An 18,807-nucleotide genomic window follows, 5' to 3' on the forward strand; every position below is an offset into this window, starting at 1 on the left:
GATATTTCTTTTGTATTGTTTTATGACGGTTGTGTATGTATATTAATATTTTTTGTGTCTTTTTGTTTATTGGACTGCATGGCCTTGTCTCTGCTCTGCACACCAGGACCAGCACGGTGTACTGTAGTCTTGATTTGAATTTCTGATTTTATTAATTTTTTTACTAATTTTTATTACTACTATTTAGTATGTTGCTTTTTCCAGAGGTGTGGACTCAAGTCGAATGCCTTGGACTGAAGTCTGACTGTCACGCTTCTCTTCGGCTCCCAAGCCGAACATGACTCCATTTCCCATGATGCCACTGACTCTCACGTGACTTCTAACAAGAGTCACATGATGTACCCCCCCACCCCCCATTCTCAATCACCTGAGTATTGATTGTTTTCACCTGTGTCCCAGCCTATATATACTCACCCTGTTGTATTGTTCTTTGCTGAGTTTTGACTAGCCTACTAGCATCACGAAGCGTTCCATGTCTGTTTATCCTTCCGTGTTTGACCTTAGCTTGTTTTTGTTTCGCCTCTCCCTTTTGGACTCTGTTTCTCTGTTTTGGATCTTTATTTGTTTTTTGACTACGTCTTTTGGTATGCCCCTTTACTACTGTTTTGTGTTTTGTGCTGTTGCTGACTCACACTGTTTTTGACTATCCCTTTGTATCTAAGCCCTTTATTAAAACCTCTTTTCATAATCTGTGAGTGTCTGACTTCTGTCCAGTCCTGACAATTGGGTCACGAATTTGATGACTTCAACACTAATGACACAGACTTTGACTCGCATTTTCACGTACAATATGACTGTAAATTCTGAGGTCAAGGTTTGATACGATTTTCAGTATTTTGTGTAGCCTTAATGATATCCTACGCAGATTAGTTTGGCTTAGAAAAAAGAAATGAAAAAATGAAAAACATTGACAGACTGTTCACAAGACTAAAGAGTGTATCTGAGTGGATAGTTTTAAAACATCCTGCACTATTTCCAATTTTTTAATACTGTATTTAAATTTACACCCTATAATATGTAATATAGTACAATCAGTGAGACTAATATTGTTAAAGCTTTTGCTTTTCATAAGAATTCTAACTGCTGCATAATTCTAGATTAACTGGAACTTGTTCAGGCATCTAATGGAACATATTTTCTCTTCACGTAGGTAAACACAGATTGAGAACAGGGTTCTAACATTTGTTTCTGTTGCTCTTAAGGTGAAGAGAATGGCAGTACCCTGCGTGCTCTGTATTACGCTCCAGTGAAGAGAGAGACCGTGAAGGAAGATCAACTCCGCTGTGGGGAGCACTCAGATTATGGCAGCATCACTCTTCTCTTCCAAAGCCGCGAGGGCGGCCTGCAGGTGAGAAAGCAGAGTGACAGGACTGATAATGCAGGACAAATGAATAACATCTCCTACAGCCTCCTTTTAATGGAGTTTAGGACAGTAAAATGGTGAAATATTGAACTATCACCATATTGCAGCGTAGCACATTATATTTCTGTATTGTCATTAGCATGTTAGCTTGTGGACAGTGTGTTAGCTGTGGGCTAACATATTAGCTTGTGTCTTGAACTTTAGAGCAGGACACATAAAACACAGCTTTTGTTCCACATAGTGGACTTTTGTAACCGTGAATTCTCTAATAAACTGAAATTTCAGCCACTCTTTAATTTTTCTGAGTCAAAAAATGCATCAAATCAAGACAACAGTGCATAATATTGAACCCCTTTTGGCAGATACCATGGCTTGCAAGTGCTGTTTGTAGCCAGCTGGTTGTCTTTCTATTCTTGGATTAGGAATTTTTACCCACCTTTTCTTCCAGAATGCTTCTAGTTCTGCAATAGTCTTGGTTTCCACACAACCCCAAAGCAAACTAGACTCACCCACCCAACATGTTCTTTTCATCAAATGTTGTCCAAATGTCCAAACTTGATTGTAGTCAAAAAGTATTAAAAGTATGAATTTTTACATCATCAATTCACAGCACTCATTTCCAAAATGAGTCTGGCTTCTCTAGATGTTGTTTTGCATATTTTCAACATTGACTTTTTTGATGTGGTTACAAGTGAGGTTTCCTTCTGATGACTCTTCCTTAAGGATCATGTTTGTGCAAGCAACGTTACACCACTGCTCCTTTTCAGCTACACTGTTCTGCAGGTCTTTTGTTATCATATGGGGGTTTTGCTTTGCCTTTTCTAGTCAGCATACAAGCAGTTTTCTTGGTCTTTCCGATCTTTTCATAACTTCCACAGTTCCCCTAAACTGGCATATCAGGATGACATTTCAGACAGTGGAAATTGGAAGCTAGAAGTGCTTTGATGTCTTTTTAAAGCCTTGCTCTGTTTTGTAGGCATCAATTACCTTCATTAATTATGCTCTGGAATTGTCATCAGACCGGGAAAAAAAATGGAAAAGTGCTCAAACGTTTGCCAAACATCACAAAATTAATATTTTTTCTAGTTGTAAATTAATCAAATATAAAGTAACTGTGCAGTAACATCTGTAGAAAAATTAAGTTGTTTATAATGTTTTTTGCAGAGGTTGTGTACCTCTTTTACTTCTTTTAAGAGCAAAAGTATGACTCCCCTAGTACAGTAAGTTCACAGTAATAATCAGTAAGTTGCTGTGTGTTTTCTTTTAGGTCATGAGCCGTAAAGGGGAGTTTATCTCAGCTCCAAGCATTCCTGGAACTGTTCTGATCAACATCGCAGACTTGATGCAGAGGTGGACCAGCGACGTGTTTGTATCTTCTGTAAATATCCCTATTGAGCCTTTACCTAGAAAATCAAATAAAGCAAAGCTGACTGAATTATTTATACAATCATTAAAGAAATTATTCATACTTTTCACCGTTTTTTTGCGGTGTACCTTCTCAGGTCCATAGGGTTTTGCTGCCCCCTGATGGTGACTTAAGGACACGGCAAAGTTTGACCTTCTTTGTGCAGCTGGATGACAACGCCATCATAAGTTATTGTGATGGATCGAACAAATATCCTCCAGTGAGGTCTTGGGATTATCTTCAGTCCAGATTCAATGACACTTATGGCAGAACCTAGATTGGCTACTCAGTGTCTCCTGAGCCACAGTTGGAATAGTGGTCTTGACAGCTGGAAAGGCTGATTGCTTTAACATTAACACTTGTGTTACTAAAAGTCAATTAAAACATTAAATGACGCAGTTCTGAACAAATATTTAGAGTGGAAGTAATTTAATTCTATTACTAAGTGCAAAAATAAAAATCATAACAGTATGAAAACTACAAGCAACATCACCGATACTTGATTCCATAGTGGAACTAAAAAAATCTTCATCTAGACTTTGATGTCACTGATCGTTGTGCACGTCAAAACTGATTTTAAGCTGGGAACTACACTTGTTAGTGAGCAAAAAGGGATGGTATATGCAGCTATTATGGTATATGTGGTATGTGCTTCTGGTTGCATTTTCACTTCATTCTTTGTAATGAAACCTTTGCTGTGCCTTTAATACTGATTTTATAATTCACTTTTAAATCTAATTTTATATTGGAAATTTACTTCCTACTTTTTCTTTATTCTACCTTTTGAATTTTTTTCAGTTTTTTCAACCAACAGCCAAAAAATCAAGTACACTATATGGACAAAAGTACTGGGACACCTATACATCACACCTACAGAAGCTTTTATGAATCCCATTCTAAATCTTTAGGCATTAATATGGAGTTGCTCCCCCTTTGCTGCTGTAACAGCTTCCACTCTTCTGGGAAGCTTCCTACAAGATGTTGGAGAGTGTCTGTGGGTATTTTCACCCATTCATCCAGAAGAGCATTTGTGAGGTCAGACACTGATGTTGGACAAGAGGTCCTGGCTCACAATCTCTGTTCTAATTCATCCCAAAGGTGTTGATGGGGTTGAGGTCAGGGCTCTGTGAGGGTCAGTCAAGTTCTTCCACACCAAACTCACCCAGTCAGGCCTTTATGGAGCTGCTTTGTGCACTGGGGCTCAGTCATGCTGGAACAGAAAAGGTTCTTCCCCAAACTGTTCCCACAAAGTTGGAAGTGTACAACTGTCCAAAATGTCTTGGTGCTGTGTCATTAAGATTTCCCTTCACTGGAACTAAGGGTTCTAGACCAACCCCTGAAAAACAGCCCCATATCATCATCCCTCCTCCACCAAACTCTACAGCTGGCACAGTGCAGTCAGGCAGGTAACATTCTCCTGGCATTCGCCAAACCCAGACTCGTCCATCAGACTGCATGAGCATCCCCTGGCATTGGGCATTTTGATCTTAGGCTTGTGTGCAGCTGCTCAGCCATGGAAACCCATTTCGTGAATCTCCTAACATGCATTTCTTTTGCTGATGTTGCTTCCAGAGGCTGTTTGGAACTCTTTAGTGATTCATCAGAGGACAGACACTGTGCAATTCAGCACTTAGAGGCACCACACTGTGAGTTTGTGTGGTCTACCGCTTCATGGCTGAGCTGTTGTTTCTTCCTAGATGCTAGATTCCTAGATTCCTAGCTCTTCAGTATGACACATTCTAGCCAGTGTTTGTCTTATGAGACTGTATGGCTGTGTGCTTAATTTTATACACCTGTTAGCAATGATTGTGGCTGAAACACCTGAACTCAGTAATTTGAAAGGGTGTCCCAATACTTTGGTCCTGTGTGTGTATGTGTGTGTGTGTGTGTATATATATATTATATATATATATATATATTATATATATATATATATATATATTACATTATATATTACATTATATATATGTGTGTATATATATATATATTTTTTTTTTTGCTATGCCTTATTAAAAAATTATCACAATGTCACCTTAGGGACTCAATGCTGGGGATATGTAAACACTGCTGGGGATGTGTGCACAAAGTTTTGCATACGACTGTATGTACGGAAGAGGTTGTTTTTTAACTTTTAGTAAAATCAGACGTTTTAGAAAACATGGCTGCATAATTCCTCTGCATCTGTGATTTACTTTCTTATGTGTTTTAATGTGTTTGAAAACCTCTTCAGCTTTTCAGAGACAGTCAGTAAATCATCACTACTGCACCAGTGATAACAGAGCACATATGAACTTAGAGCTACAGCACTGTTGAATGTTTCACCTGAGGGGGGCAGTAATGTGCTTGTTATCACTCAAATAGGCAGTTTCAAAACCTGCTGTCAGTTCCATGTGTTATTCTTTAATGATTATGATTTTGGCATAATTCTATAGAGGAACAGCCAATGTCTGCTGACAACCCAAGGAAACAAAAGAAATTTTATTGTTAATTTATTGCAAATATGGAATATAATATACAATGTAAATTACTGAAAACAATCCTTCCTATCTTCTACTAAAATGTTCCATGTTGTATTGCTGGATTAACTGGTTAACCTCCATCATCCACACAATCAATGAGTACCTGCACTCACACACGCTTATAATAGCATCTGTCACTGTTAATAACAGCAATAAAGCCTGCTGGAAGCATTTTATTCCTCTTTGAACCAGGTGTGGTCAGCACCAGTACCACCTACAGTCTGAACTACAGTGCGTTCAAAAAATATGCCCCACGGTCCGTGTACCAAAATCTGACGCATGTCATTATTTTATTGCTTGTCTCTCGTTACTTCCAGCAGCTCGCAGTGCAGGAACGATATGATCGTTTGTAAAGAGTGAAATGTTAAATCAGCAGACAGTACAGTGAAAATGTGCTCTGGAAAAAACGTTTTGGATTCTTTCCTGAATTAGCGCGGTTCAGTTATTTGGTGCTGCCTGAATTCGGGAGTCGGATGTTAAACCCGAACAAAGGAAAAAATTGTTCATGCTGGTCAGCGCTTCATGCAGTTTAGAGAAAGCGGAGATTTTCCTGTCGGGTCCTGAACTCAAAAAGTGGTGGGGCGTCGCCCAGTACTTTGAAAAGTGGTGGGTCAAAAGCCTGCTCCCCACTGTGGTTCTGGTCGCCCTGCAGTGGACAGTGGTTGATTGACAACCTGCAACCTTAGCTTGCTAGATAAAACAGACAACAGACAGCTACAAGAACAGCATAAAGAGCGATCTGAGATTCAGTGCAGCAGAAATGAGGCCTGCTGATAATGACTGTAATGTGTTGAAAAGTGTTAAAATGTGCTGAGTGTTAAAAAAAAATCCTCATCTGCGCAACTTACTGGAGCTGCCAGACCACAGTCACACTGTAGTCACACTGTAACTGGATCTAGTGTGTGTGTGTGTGTGTGTGTGTGTAGCTAATGCATACGGGGAGAGCGAGGCAGAGGAACAGTAGGAGAGAGAAAGTGGATCAGAATTTGTTTATCAGAGACAAACTTCTGTTTTTTTTAAACAAAAAAAAGGACTTTTTACACTTATATTCAAGGTTGTTGGGACACAATTTACAGGTACTTAAGCAAACTTTTATTTTTAAATCTGCTCTACTGTTTACTAAATTTGTTGAACTAAAGCAGCATGACTGGAGTTCCCAATTAACCAATGCAAGTAATTCAGAACTGTAACAGTAGATTTTTAGCAAAATATTGTTGGTGTTGTTATTTTTTTTTAATAAAAAGTTATAAAAAGCACTTTTTTTTATTTAAATAACTCAGGGAGCGTGTTCCACTGTAACAGGGGTGGTGAACTCTGGTTCTGGAGGTACAGAGCTCAGGTACACCTGATTCAGTTCATCTGTATATTACTAGGTTTAGGTGATGAGCTAGAAAAGAGAAATCCCCTCATAGTGCTGTACTACAGTCTTCAGTTCCCACCCCTTCACTGTACTGACTTTCCTGTAATGTGAGTAGTTTTGTAGGCCAGCAGATGGTGCTGTTGTAGAACAATGTCAAATGTCACAGAAGAGCTATTGTCTCGAAGAAGAAATGTGATTTATAGATTGTTATTATTATTGTTATTATTACTACTGTTATTGTCCTTATTATTATTTATTTATTATTATTAAATTATTGGGCGGCACGGTGGTGCATGGTGCACGGTGGGGTTCGATTCCCGGCCGGGTGACCAGGGTCCTCTCTGTGTGGAGTTTGCGTGTTCTCCCCGTGTCTGCGTGGGTTTCCTCCGGGTACTCCGTTTTCCTCCCGCAGTCCAACGATATGCAGTCAGGCCAATTGGCCATGCTAAATTGCCCCTAGGTATGAATGTGTGCGTGATTGTGTGTGTATATCTGTCAGTCTGTCTGTCTGCCCTGCGATGGGCTGGCGACCTGACAGCTGGAATAGGCTCCAGTAACCCATCGCGACCCAGAAGGATAAGCGGTTTAGTTGATGTGTGTGTGTGTGTGTGTGTGTGTGTGTGTATTAAATTATTATTATTATACTGAATATCCCTGCTGCAATGGCTTATGTATGCACACTGGGGAGGGTTTTTTAAACGGGTCAGTACTGTCAGTCCAAGTGTCCTCAGCTGTCTTGCAGTAACAAACACTGTACATTTATTTTATAACACATAAAAGTCATTTTTGACCTTGTGTGTGCTTTGAATATATCAGATCATTACTCAGTTCGTTACTCGTTACTGATTATAACAAGCTGAACTGTAGCAAAAAGTAGCTGAAGAACTACGATGTTGCCCAGGGACAGACTGGGACTAAAACTTTGTCTCAAATAGGCCCACCATGTGTACATACAGTATGTTGTATGCTTGGTTGATCTACTTCATTTTACGCTGCTTTGGATAAATGCTAAATAAATCTGCTAAATGAATAAAAGTAAGTTATTTAGACACAGGGATTACATGTTTTAGTGCCTCTTATTATGTACTCCATGCTGAGTTATATCAATCTAATATTTGTTTCAAGGTAATTACCCTTTTGTTTCAGGTAAATTCAAATGACACTCATTATTATTATTATGATTATTATTTAGCCTCATGTCTTTGTTTATTTTATTAAACCAGAGAAACTCTGAATAGACCTTTCTCTCAGTCACTGCATCATCACATCCAGGTGGAAATAGTAGTGTTATCAAACTTCCACCTGCACGGTTTAACAGAGCAACGATGGAGGGCCACCGGTTTACAGCCTCCCTCAAAAATCTTTCTTCGGCCTCAGTACGGTTAATGTGTTGGCATGTCTGGTAGCTTCTCCAAAATGAGCAGGTCTTTCTGTTCAACACCACATCCCTCAACAGATCTACACTCACTGTGCTTCTTTCTGGATGAGAAAAAATGTCCACCAGGTTTAATTCTTCTACTCAGCCCATGTAAACATTAGCAACATAGATTTGACCACTGACTGTACATGGACGCAGCTTGGTTCAGGAAGAGTGAGAAAATGGCCCAGAAACATGTCCAACTCGTCATCTTTTACAGTACTAACAGGGTGAACAAACTATTTTAACCAAAAGTTACTTTCGTCATTTATTTATGCTTTAGTGTCAGTGTCTCCCCGAGCTGTCTTAGCATCAAGGTGTTTCAAAGCTGTGGGAAATAGAAACCAAACATAGAGCAGGCATGATTAGATCACTAGTTTAACACGTTTTTGAACGTTTCACAATGTTCCTAGATTTAAAATGCTACCGTCCTAACTTTTTTGGAACGTGTTGCAGGCATCGATTTCAGAATGAATATATGTTTACTTAAAAAAAATGAAATTAGTGAGGCAAACCTTAAATATCTTGCATTCATCTTGTTTTCATTCAAAAACAAGTCAAAGTACATTTTTTTGGAATTGAGTTTGTACTGGCAAATAAGTTACTAGCTAGCTAACTGTAGCCAACTAGTTAAGCTACATTCAGTATTACAAAAACTCTCTAATAATCTATCTCTAATAACATTAATTCACTTTCAACTCAATTAAAATCAGCAGCTTAAACTAGAAATGCTTTGCAAACTGCGTTTTTCCTCTGTAGCTAATGGTTAAGATGATGTGTTTTTGAGAATGCTGTTGGTGTGAATTGAATATGTAAAAATATCTAAATACATGTTGAGTTACACTAAAGTTTTGGAGGGAAATTGACAAACTTGTTTTGAATGATTTTGCAGTGTTTTATTGTGTTATTAAGAAGCTTTAATCAAACAGAGAAGCTTAGAATACCAGTTGAGAGTGTGTTTTAGACGTACTGGATTACTAATGTCAATCTGTTTTCTAATTATAGGGCTTGTCGACAGGCCCAGCTCGGCACCGGATAGGAAGAAGCAGTGAAGGTATACCTTGCACTTGTAAGCATGGACCTGTGTATTCCATCATTCTTAGACAGAGCTCTGTTGGTGATTATGTATATATTTAAGACTCAGGGCTGCACTACTTATTTTGATGCTCTTTGAGAGCATCAAACAACATCAGATGCTGCTCACTTCAAGACCAAGACCAGATGCTGCTCACTTCAAGACCGAGATGTAGCTCAAGCATAACAGCAATATAAGAGCAAGACAAAATGTAGTAGGTAACAGGTGTGTTTTTTTACTTAAAAAGTAATTAGATTGTGATCAAAATTATTAAGAAAGACCAATAAAACAAAGAACGTGACATTATGTACCTTCTTTTATTAATTGAACAAAGTACACGTTTGCTTTCAGTAACTGGTGTGACCCACCAAAAACAGCAAACAGCAGTGACAACCAAAGGTTTCCTTTAGCGACTGATCAGTCTTTCATGGGCTTGGAGAAATTGTGCCCCACTCCTTCACATAGAATTGCTATAGCTCAGTGATGGTTGGGTTTCTTGCACACACTTAACACCTCAGGTCCTCCCACAACATTTCTGTTGGATGACATTTAAAACATGTTTTAATGAAGGCTGAGTTGTGGCTGTGGTCTGGCTGAATTCTTGTCCATATCATATCTAAGTTATGGAGTACTTTGGATTAATTGCTGCCTGTGTCCCGGTACCCGGATCTGGAAGAAGTCATTGGCGTCATTCCGGCGGTCTGTGGGCCGGATGAAAGTAGTAAGCGTGGACCAGATCTAGGCCCTGACTCATTTGCTCTTTGGGTAGATTCTGCTGTCACTCCAGTACCATTCACTGAACTTTACTCGCTCAAATTTTAATCATTATTTCTCAAATTGTGTGTACTTCAGTTTTTCTGTGACATTCAGGTATCACCTTGTCCTCAATGTTGGTATTTTAAAGTCAGTTGAATGTTGCTGTCACGCTTCCTGGTTCTCAGTCGGACACTCATACCACTAAGGACTCCATTTCCCAGAATCCCTCTGTCAGTCATAAGACTTCTTCAACCAATCACAAACCACTCAGCAGATCACAGTCACCTGAACTCTAATCACCACCACCTGTTGAACTCTGTATATATACTAGTCTGTTTGATTCATGGCTTTGAAGTATTGCCATTGTTCAGTCAGGTCATGCCAAGCCGTTTGTTTTTCTGATTACTGTTCTGTGTTTGACCTCACTTTGTTTTTTCCTGTTTCCGATTCTCGCTCCTTTTTTGGCTTTGTTGTTTTCTCTGGTTAAAACCCTCACCTGTTTTTTCGACTGCGCCTTCGCCCACTCCTATTTTGTCTTGCTACTCTGGTTGTTGACCTGGTCTGGTGTTAACCCTGTTTATCTCCGTTTGAATAAATCTTCCGGATTCATTTTTATCCGCATGTGTCTGATTTGCAAATGCAGCGTTACAGTTGCTATGACATTAGTTCTAATTGTGTCTTCAATATCACTACTACAATTTCAATGCAAAACACTGTAAATAAATAGCATTAAAATAGTTTAATAAAAGCAGAAAGATTCTGGATTTAACCGCTAATCTGAGGAGAGAGAAACTGAGGAAAAATAGCAAATGTAAACCACTAAATACTGAATAATCCGAATTAAATTCTTATTATAAATAAGCTTTGTGCGTGTGACGATTTAAAGAGGCAAACTGCGATTGGAGAAGACTTTAACAAGCTGAAGGGAAGACAGGTCGGTGAGTTTAATTCATTCTGTGACTAGCCTCGTTAGATTTAGTTAGCTAGCTAGCATTAGCTATGTTAGCTAACTAACTAACTGAAAATGAAGAATTCAGTTCTTTAACTAAAAAAGATAAACTTCTCTTGGAGTCATAAAAAGGAAAAGGAAGCCTTTGGCTGTGTTTGTCTTACTGCCTATTTTACTGCTTCCTATATTAGCAGCCAAGATGGATAGAAAGATAGACAGATAGATAGAAAGATAGATAGAACTTTAAAGAAAGACATATTATTGCACATAAACTTACATATACTATGCAGGAAAATAGAAATAAATCTAGACATAAGTTAAAGTACAAGAGAAATAAAAACTTATTCAAATATTCAAATATTCTTTTCCACCTTAAATGGTGCAGCAGTTTCATTCTGGCACATGTTCAGGCACCACAGTGTAACTGCTACATCATTTAAAGTGGAACGGAAAAGTCAAAGTTACTTACATCAATTCACAATACAAACCCTGATAAAAAAATAAATAATAAAAAATCTACTAAATAAAAAAAGAAAGTAAGCTGGTGTGGGTGACCGGGCCATTTGAAAATGTTGCAAATCTGACTTTGGGTAATGATAATTAAGTCACATATCTTTAGGATTACTAAGAAGTTTTGATATTGACAGTTTTCATATTTACAGTTGAGCTGCCACTTTGCCAAGCAGGCTGGATATTAATGCTAACAACAATAATATTAGTAATAATGCATTTTATGGATCAGCTAAAGGTAATTGATGATTAGTGATGATCGCTTTGGCTTCCTGGTCAATACTGTGCAGTCTCTTGTTTTCAGTGACCATTCATTAAAACTGTTCTTTTCTTTCTTTCATCCGGAGCTGCTGAATTTCTCTCCTCAGCCGCACAATCAGCACCACTAACACCACAATCACAGCTACAAGTACAGCGACCACCAGTGCAAAAACCCACACTGGAACAGCAGCTCCTTTATCTGTGTCCAGATCTGGATGGTCATCTACAAAACACACACAGGATTGTAATACAGTGAGTTTAACTGAACACCATCATTAAAGCTCAGCAGCAGATTCCTGATCAGTGAACTCTGATTGGACAGACAGAAATCATGTAAACACATACCCTTCACTTTATCTCTTCCCCCTGCTGACTCCACGGTCACTGTGTAGGTGTGAATCACTTCTTGATTCAATTTGTCCATTACAGTATAAACTCCACTATCAGATGGGGTCACTCCTCTCAGCTCTAGAGCAGATATTAGAGATGCTCTCTGTATGTATTGAGGTTTACACTGTAGTGAGCGGCCAGGCACTATACAGATCTGACCACTGGATTGTCCAGCTGCATCTGTGCTTTTATAAATCACCTCCACTTCTTCTGGTATCTCCAAATCCAGGACCAGAGAATCCCCAGGCTTTATCTGAACAGTATTATTTAAAGCTGAGGAAAAAAAACAATCCAGAATAGTGTAAATCTACTAAGCACTACATCTACTAAGTATTAAACCCAAATCATTGTAGTTTGTCAGTAATGATCAGTGAAGAGAACAGATGGACACTTACGCTCAATCTGTAGAGTCACATCACAGACGTCTTTACCATCACAGTCACATGTGTACCAGGATCTCTTAGTGAGATCAGCTTCAGTGATGATGAGAGAGAGATTCCCCTTCAGGTACTGATCACGGATCATCTGATATCCCTCCTTTGATCTACATGAAGTATGATCACACTCAGCCAGAACATCAGTGGGTTTATGGAACACAGTCCATCTGACCAAACCAGAACATCTCTCAGAGCAGGGCAGAGTCATGAAGATTCACCTTCACTGGAGGATTGACTGATTGAGACACTAAAACAGAGAATAAGATAAAAAGAAATATCAAATGAGAAATTGCCACTATAACATGTTAAATGTCACTGTAAAATTACAGAATTTAAATGTTAAAATCATCTGTCCATTCTTTAAAACTGAATAGACCCTAAAAAACTGTCCGTTCTTTAAAACTGCCCTGACCCTAAAAAACCCAGATCTATTTTAATGCATCTCGATCAGATGTTTAACATGATCTAATTCAGATCATGTGTTTAGTCTATTTTACATTGTGCTTTGTTTACTCCACTGTCATAGAGCAGCTGTAAACAGACCCCCTCTGCAGCAATTAAGTGTGTTTTTAATAGTTAATTACACCACCTCACCTCGAGATGCGACCAAGTCCATATGAGCTCGAGACCGAGACATGACTGAGACAGGGCTGGACTGGGATAAAAAATCAGCCCTGGCGTTTTGGTCCAGACCGGCCCACCACAATCGATCACACACACAACCCATCTTCACGCTCCCCTGAATATGTATACTAACTGTGCTATTCCTTAAAAACACTAAAGCTGTGTAATAATGGCTTGATTCCTTTAATGGTTGCCTTGGTGAGCTAAACATTGGGTGAGATTGGACAAACTGTTGTTTAATAAAACAACTAAATGCAGGGATGTCTCAATTTCATTTCTATGTGTTGTCCATCGACACCCACACAAACGTTGGCTCCCAAACATGTTTTCTTTTCTGGTCCCAAAGAGCACTGCCCACCCTGCTAGCTGACTAATGTTGAGGACTGGTGGTTTACAAAATAATGATGTTCTTTTAATACAACAATGTCTGAGAGCCACGTTACAAAACTAGCAGTTCCAAAAGAATCTGCAGTTATAAAAGTAGAAAACTAGCCAAATTTAAGTAATGTTATGGCAAAGCATGCAGTATTTTTTATTATGTTATCAACATAACTTTGCAAACACCAGGTAGTTTGTTCACCACTAGTACTTTTTTGTTTGATTTTATCATGAAGATCTGAATGGATTCCTGAACCACAGAGTAGCAGTAATCCTAATTATCATCATCTCTCATTACTTTCTGTTGAGCCAAGCAGCCAGCCCACTGTTAGCTTCTGTTTACCGCAAGTTCTACACTCCGTCCACTCTCACCCTGACGCATAATTAGTCAGCGCCTGCCTCACATTTTGTCATCCGGTTTTACTCTTTTTTTGCAGATGTGCTGCTTAATGAAGCCAACACTAAGCTGTGTTGTGGGAGGTGTTTAAGGCCAATGGGCCAAGCTACCTGTTTTATTGGCCATTCAGACAAAAAAAAATAACTAAATAATAACACAACTATCTCAGCCCAAAATGTACAACGGCTTGCCAGGAATGTGCAAAGTCTGCCAGATGGCCAGTCCAGCCATGGACAGTTTACAGTTATGGAAAGTTCATAGTCTTGAGTACTAAATCACTGCTTAATGCTATTGTTTACAGAAACTGTGGTTCAAAAGTGAAGATAAAATACAGAAATTGAGAGGTAAATATAAAGAAGTGACAGTGCAGGATTTACCTGTAGTGAATGTAGTGATCACTAAGATCGGGATACAGAGAGCAGAACTGCAGGACTGCATGACTGACCTACAGACACACACACACCATCAGAACTGACCAGGAGAGGAGAGAGAGAGAAGAGAGAGAGAGAGAGAGAACAGAACTGACCTACACACACACCATCAGTACTGACCAGGAGAGGAGAGAGAGAAGAGAGAAAGAGAGAACAGAACTGACCTACACACACCATCAGTACTGACCAGGAGAGGAGAGAGAGAAGAGAGAAAGAGAGAACAGAACTGACCTACAGACACACACACCATCAGTACTGACCAGGAGATGAGAGAGAGAAGAGAGAAAGAGAGAACAGAACTGACCTACAGACACACACACACCATCAGTACTGACCAGGAGAGGAGAGAGAGAAGAGAGACAGAACTGACTACAGACACCACCCCATCAGTATGACAGGAGAGGAGAGAGAGAAGAAAGAGAGAACAGAACTGACCTACAGACACACACACACCATCAGTACTGACCAGGAGAGGAGAGAGAGAAGAGAGAAAGAGAGAACAGAACTGACCTACAGACACACACACACACCATCAGTACTGACCAGGAGAGGAGAGAAAGGAAATATTATGAAACATTTTGTCTGTTTAGGTGTATTTTTAAAGCTAAACTGTAACAGAAATCAGTGAATGATTATCAGTGAATGAAGATCTGTTCTGTTCTGTAATAATATCTGCTTGTCTGATTGAACTTGGTGTGTCCAAACTGCAGCACATTCTGTACCACTTTATCTGCTCTTTTTTAGCAAATGGTGCCAAACCTGTGACACAATAACATGTTAGGAGCTGTAATACAACTACAGAGTGGACTGTACCGGACACTGTGAGGGTCACTCTCACAATCTCTGCTCTACAGTAGATGTTTATAATAAATATGTGTGTAAATCTGTGATGTATTTTCTGATGTGTTTACTGTATTTAGAAGCATGTTGAGCCTTTTAGAGGCTCAGGCAGTTTAAACCATCATCACTGTAGCCAAAATAAATAACCTTCATGTCAATATATATAATTGACATTTATGACCTATTACATGAATGATCAATAACAACTGAATAATGATGATAGTTATTTATTTATTTATTTAGCATCACTCATTAAACTGCATCTCAAAGTACAAACAAAGATGCAAATAAAAACCAACCTGACAGAAAAACAGAAAACAGAAGAAAAATATATTTAAAAAAAAAGCAAAACACGATATTAAGAAAAAGAAAATAACATATTTGACAATATTTCATTTGAAATGGGACGATGGCCGAAGTACAAGATGGACGGGTCTGGACGGGTCAGTGGTACCACTGAACCCTCCTATTGTCCAAAGAAGAGCAGAAATGAGAAAGACAGCAGTGACCATCTCATTATTTTCATTAATCAGAGCTGACCAGTTTGACCGAATGTGGACAGAACCTGCAGAACACAGGAGCCCACTCAGATATTCAGGTAGGCTCTGCTGACAGTATTGATCCTGATACTGTACAGCTTTATGAGCTGAAAGATTAACTGATCTTGTATTGAAATTGATAAAGTATTACACTACGATTATAACACATTATCAACAACACTGTCTTCAGCTTTAAGAAACCTAATGACACAGAGCTACTGAACTGCCTGTAGATGAGTTAGACCAATCAGAAACAAGCAAACACCCATGTAATGTGTCTGGGCTCTGCAGCTGCAGTTCTCTGTTCCTCCTGCAGGTGGCCTGTTTTCAAATGTCAAATTCAAATGTAAACAGCTCTCTGTCAGTTACACCCATAGACCACAGACTGTACAGACAAGCTACTCTGTAAAGACTATTATTATTATACTATTATTACTATAGAGGTGAATATGGGGGAGGAGTCTGCTGTATCTGGAGGTGAAGATGAGGAGAGAACATGTGGAGAAGATGAGGAGGAACAGTGGTGGAATAATGAACATAAACTCAGATTCCTGCTGATGAAGATCTTCACCATCAGACTCAGAGTGAAGGAGGTCAGTTACTGCTGCTGTTATATATCCTAGAAGAGATTTTATAGGAGATTTATCTGAGCTTTACGGTTACAGTAAATATGAAATCTTCATAAATATTCATCATAAACATCTTTTAAAACATTAGTATGATTGTTCTGTTGGACCAAATATTAAAACGCTGTTATCTTATAGAAGAAGAGGGTGATTGAAGATTAATACTGTATAATCATAGTTATATACTACAGTTCAGTACAGATGTTCTTGTCTTTACTCATCCATTCTCTCCAGTCAGTGATCAATATGTTTTACTGAAGGAATCTGGAATAATTAACCCATAAACAGGATTTATTTCTTAAGAAGTAAAACTGCTAGAACACTAAAGGCAGGAAAAAATTAGCAAACTGTGAAAAGTCACCTGTTGCACGCAATATTACATCATGTAATACAAGATTTTAAACAGTTTAATGAAGAGTAATGTGCAGCAGGGGGCGCTGTGGTGCTACAAACTGAACCTGCTTCCCGAACTGCACACTGACACGGTTAAAAAAGTGAGCCTGAGTTTAGTGAACATCAGGTTATTACTGTTCAGATCACTTCTAGGATTAGCATGAAGAGTCACTTTTAATAGTGTTACTAAATTAATGAAGCTGTTTTTACTTCAGCTTATTTCTAATTAAATACTCAATGTAGTTATTCTTAATAACTGTTCCAGTCTAATAAGAGCCTGAACTGCTAAACAGCCACTGCATCCTTTTATCTGTGAGTTTAGAACAGAGAGCTCGGCTCTTTATGTGTGTTTATAAAGGGAACCTGACTGTTCAGAAATGTAGGCCTCAGTATGGAGTCCAAGTCCAGCACAGCTGAAATATGTTGTATAAACTAAACATGTAACTGTATTTATTATTAAAAGAGACAAAATCCTCCACTAGTAAGATAATATTTGTGTTGTGGTATCAGATGATTACTCTCTCTCTTTTCCACTAAGACTAAAGATCTAATTTAACCTTTACTACAGCGTGACAGTTACCTGAAAGAGAAACCTTTCCACACCAGCACAGCCATGACCTCATCACAGTGGGACAATGCTGACCTACTAGCAGAGGAATTTTCCCCTTTGTTATGATATTTCTTAACAAAAAAAACATTCTCTTTGGTTTATACACTAGATTTTAATAGTTTGGTACATTATTACACTGTTATAAAGCATAGGAGTCTAACAGTCAGTGTCTGTTAGCTTATTTAGCAAATGTAGGCTACCATTCAGTGCTAGTCCAGCCAGTAAACCCTCATTTGCTTACAGTGAATAGAGGCTAACAGCAGTGAGCTGTCGATATCCTGGTAATGTTGTGATGTATAGAAACTGAACTGTGATCCAGTTACAGGCACCTTATGAGTATCAGTGAGTTATGAGACAGCAGGGCATTCAGACCGCGGCCTTCAGTTCCAGACACAGCCAGATTTACCCATCAGTCTCTGTTAGAGTCGCCACCACAGCACTTTCCTCTTCTGATACTGAAACTAATACAGTTCAAATTAAATATTTAATAGAATGTGTTTATATGCTCAACCTGTTCACTCTGTACCATCCTCTACTGTTATAATGTGACACTATCATGTAGTTACTGATGTTATAACGTGGCTTTCTTTCCTCAGTATTTTATTGAGATTTGTATTTTGTATTGTATGAGATCTGTATTTTTCAGGAGAAATTTGTTAGAGCATTTAATCAGATTTATTTGTTTTTTTTTTTCCTTGTCCCAGTCACCCATCCAGCATTATCTGCCAAAGTTGGCCTGATATCTCATTAAACTGATATCAGCCAGATGGCAGGCAGAAGTGGTGTGGCTAGCAGCCCAGCAAGCGGCGAAGTGTCATCTTCAAAATGTAAGTTATTCTGAATTTCTACTGTATTTTATTTGTTTTCTTGTCATGAAGGTGTACAAATAGCCTATAGCCTGCAGTTTAGGTCATCAGTGACCATTTTGCAGTTTTTGGAATGCCAAGCTATTAGCATGCATGCTAGCAGAGTCTGAAGTGCCAGCCTGTTGTTTTGAATAGCCAGCTGGCTAACAAAATAGTTTAACTTGCGATTTTGTCAAACATTAGCCAGCTAATGACGAGGTAGCACAATCTAATCATTGATCTGTTTTTGTGTCTTGAATAATTTGATAGAATAATGAAGGTTACAGGTGCTTCTCTGTAACTTGCTAGGTAGTTAACTATTAAGTTCTCCGTGTTCACACACACGAGCTGTTTCCGCTCTTTCAGGGAGCAGATCGGAGCTCGAGGCCTCCATAATGTAACATTAGCTAATCATAACTTAAAAATAAGTGGAAGCCATTTGCTTGTGTGGTTGAGCACTTTCCTAATCTGGTTAGAGTTTTAGTTGAATGATGCTGGATCCTTTAATCTCGTTACCTGTTCTCTAAGAAAGTTAAAACCCCTAATTTGATTTTGTTTGTTAGGACTATCCTTTGGAATTGGGGCTACAGGAAAATGTGGCCCAACCTAAAAAAGAAACACAAGGTAAGTTCCAAGACAGAGCTTAAGACTAATATTAGATTAGTACATTAATTGAAAGATT

The 18,807-nt window shown here is 38.7% G+C and overlaps 2 protein-coding genes across 2 annotated transcripts; one reads left to right on the plus strand and one right to left on the minus strand.

The window, feature by feature from the left end:
• The first annotated feature begins 78 nt into the window (after positions 1 to 78).
• On the plus strand, positions 79 to 3,473 carry LOC118803947 (2-oxoglutarate-Fe(II) type oxidoreductase ppzD-like). The gene is made up of 4 exons (XM_036564497.1): positions 79 to 118; positions 1,203 to 1,348; positions 2,631 to 2,741; positions 2,866 to 3,473. The coding sequence occupies exons 1-4, from the start codon at positions 79 to 81 to the stop codon at positions 3,043 to 3,045; spliced, it is 477 nt and encodes a 158-aa protein (XP_036420390.1). The 3' UTR covers positions 3,046 to 3,473.
• Positions 3,474 to 11,668: 8,195 nt separating this feature from the next.
• On the minus strand, positions 11,669 to 12,658 carry LOC118803948. Its single transcript, XM_036564498.1, has 3 exons — positions 12,401 to 12,658; positions 11,961 to 12,278; positions 11,669 to 11,838 (listed from the first exon to the last, which is right to left on the minus strand). Exons 1-3 carry the CDS (start codon positions 12,648 to 12,650, stop codon positions 11,669 to 11,671), a joined length of 738 nt encoding a protein of 245 aa, XP_036420391.1. The 5' UTR covers positions 12,651 to 12,658.
• Between the last annotated feature and the right edge of the window lie 6,149 nt (positions 12,659 to 18,807).

Source organism: Colossoma macropomum, unplaced genomic scaffold (assembly GCF_904425465.1).
Source record: "Colossoma macropomum unplaced genomic scaffold, Colossoma_macropomum, whole genome shotgun sequence".
NCBI lineage: Eukaryota > Metazoa > Chordata > Actinopteri > Characiformes > Serrasalmidae > Colossoma > Colossoma macropomum.

Bases quoted from the DNA above. Each gene is read 5' to 3' on its own strand.
- LOC118803947 (XM_036564497.1), top strand. From the start codon at position 79: ATGGCCTTGTCTCTGCTCTGCACACCAGGACCAGCACGGT. The intron at 119-1,202 runs GTACTGTAGTCT...GTTGCTCTTAAG, and splicing joins CACACCAGGACCAGCACGGT to GTGAAGAGAATGGCAGTACC. The intron at 2,742-2,865 runs GTAAATATCCCT...GTACCTTCTCAG, and splicing joins GCGACGTGTTTGTATCTTCT to GTCCATAGGGTTTTGCTGCC.
- LOC118803948 (XM_036564498.1), bottom strand. From the start codon at position 12,650: ATGACTCTGCCCTGCTCTGAGAGATGTTCTGGTTTGGTCAGATGGACT. The intron at 12,279-12,400 runs GTAAGTGTCCAT...TTTTTTCCTCAG, and splicing joins TGTGACTCTACAGATTGAGC to CTTTAAATAATACTGTTCAG. The intron at 11,839-11,960 runs GTATGTGTTTAC...TGTGTTTTGTAG, and splicing joins GGGAAGAGATAAAGTGAAGG to ATGACCATCCAGATCTGGAC.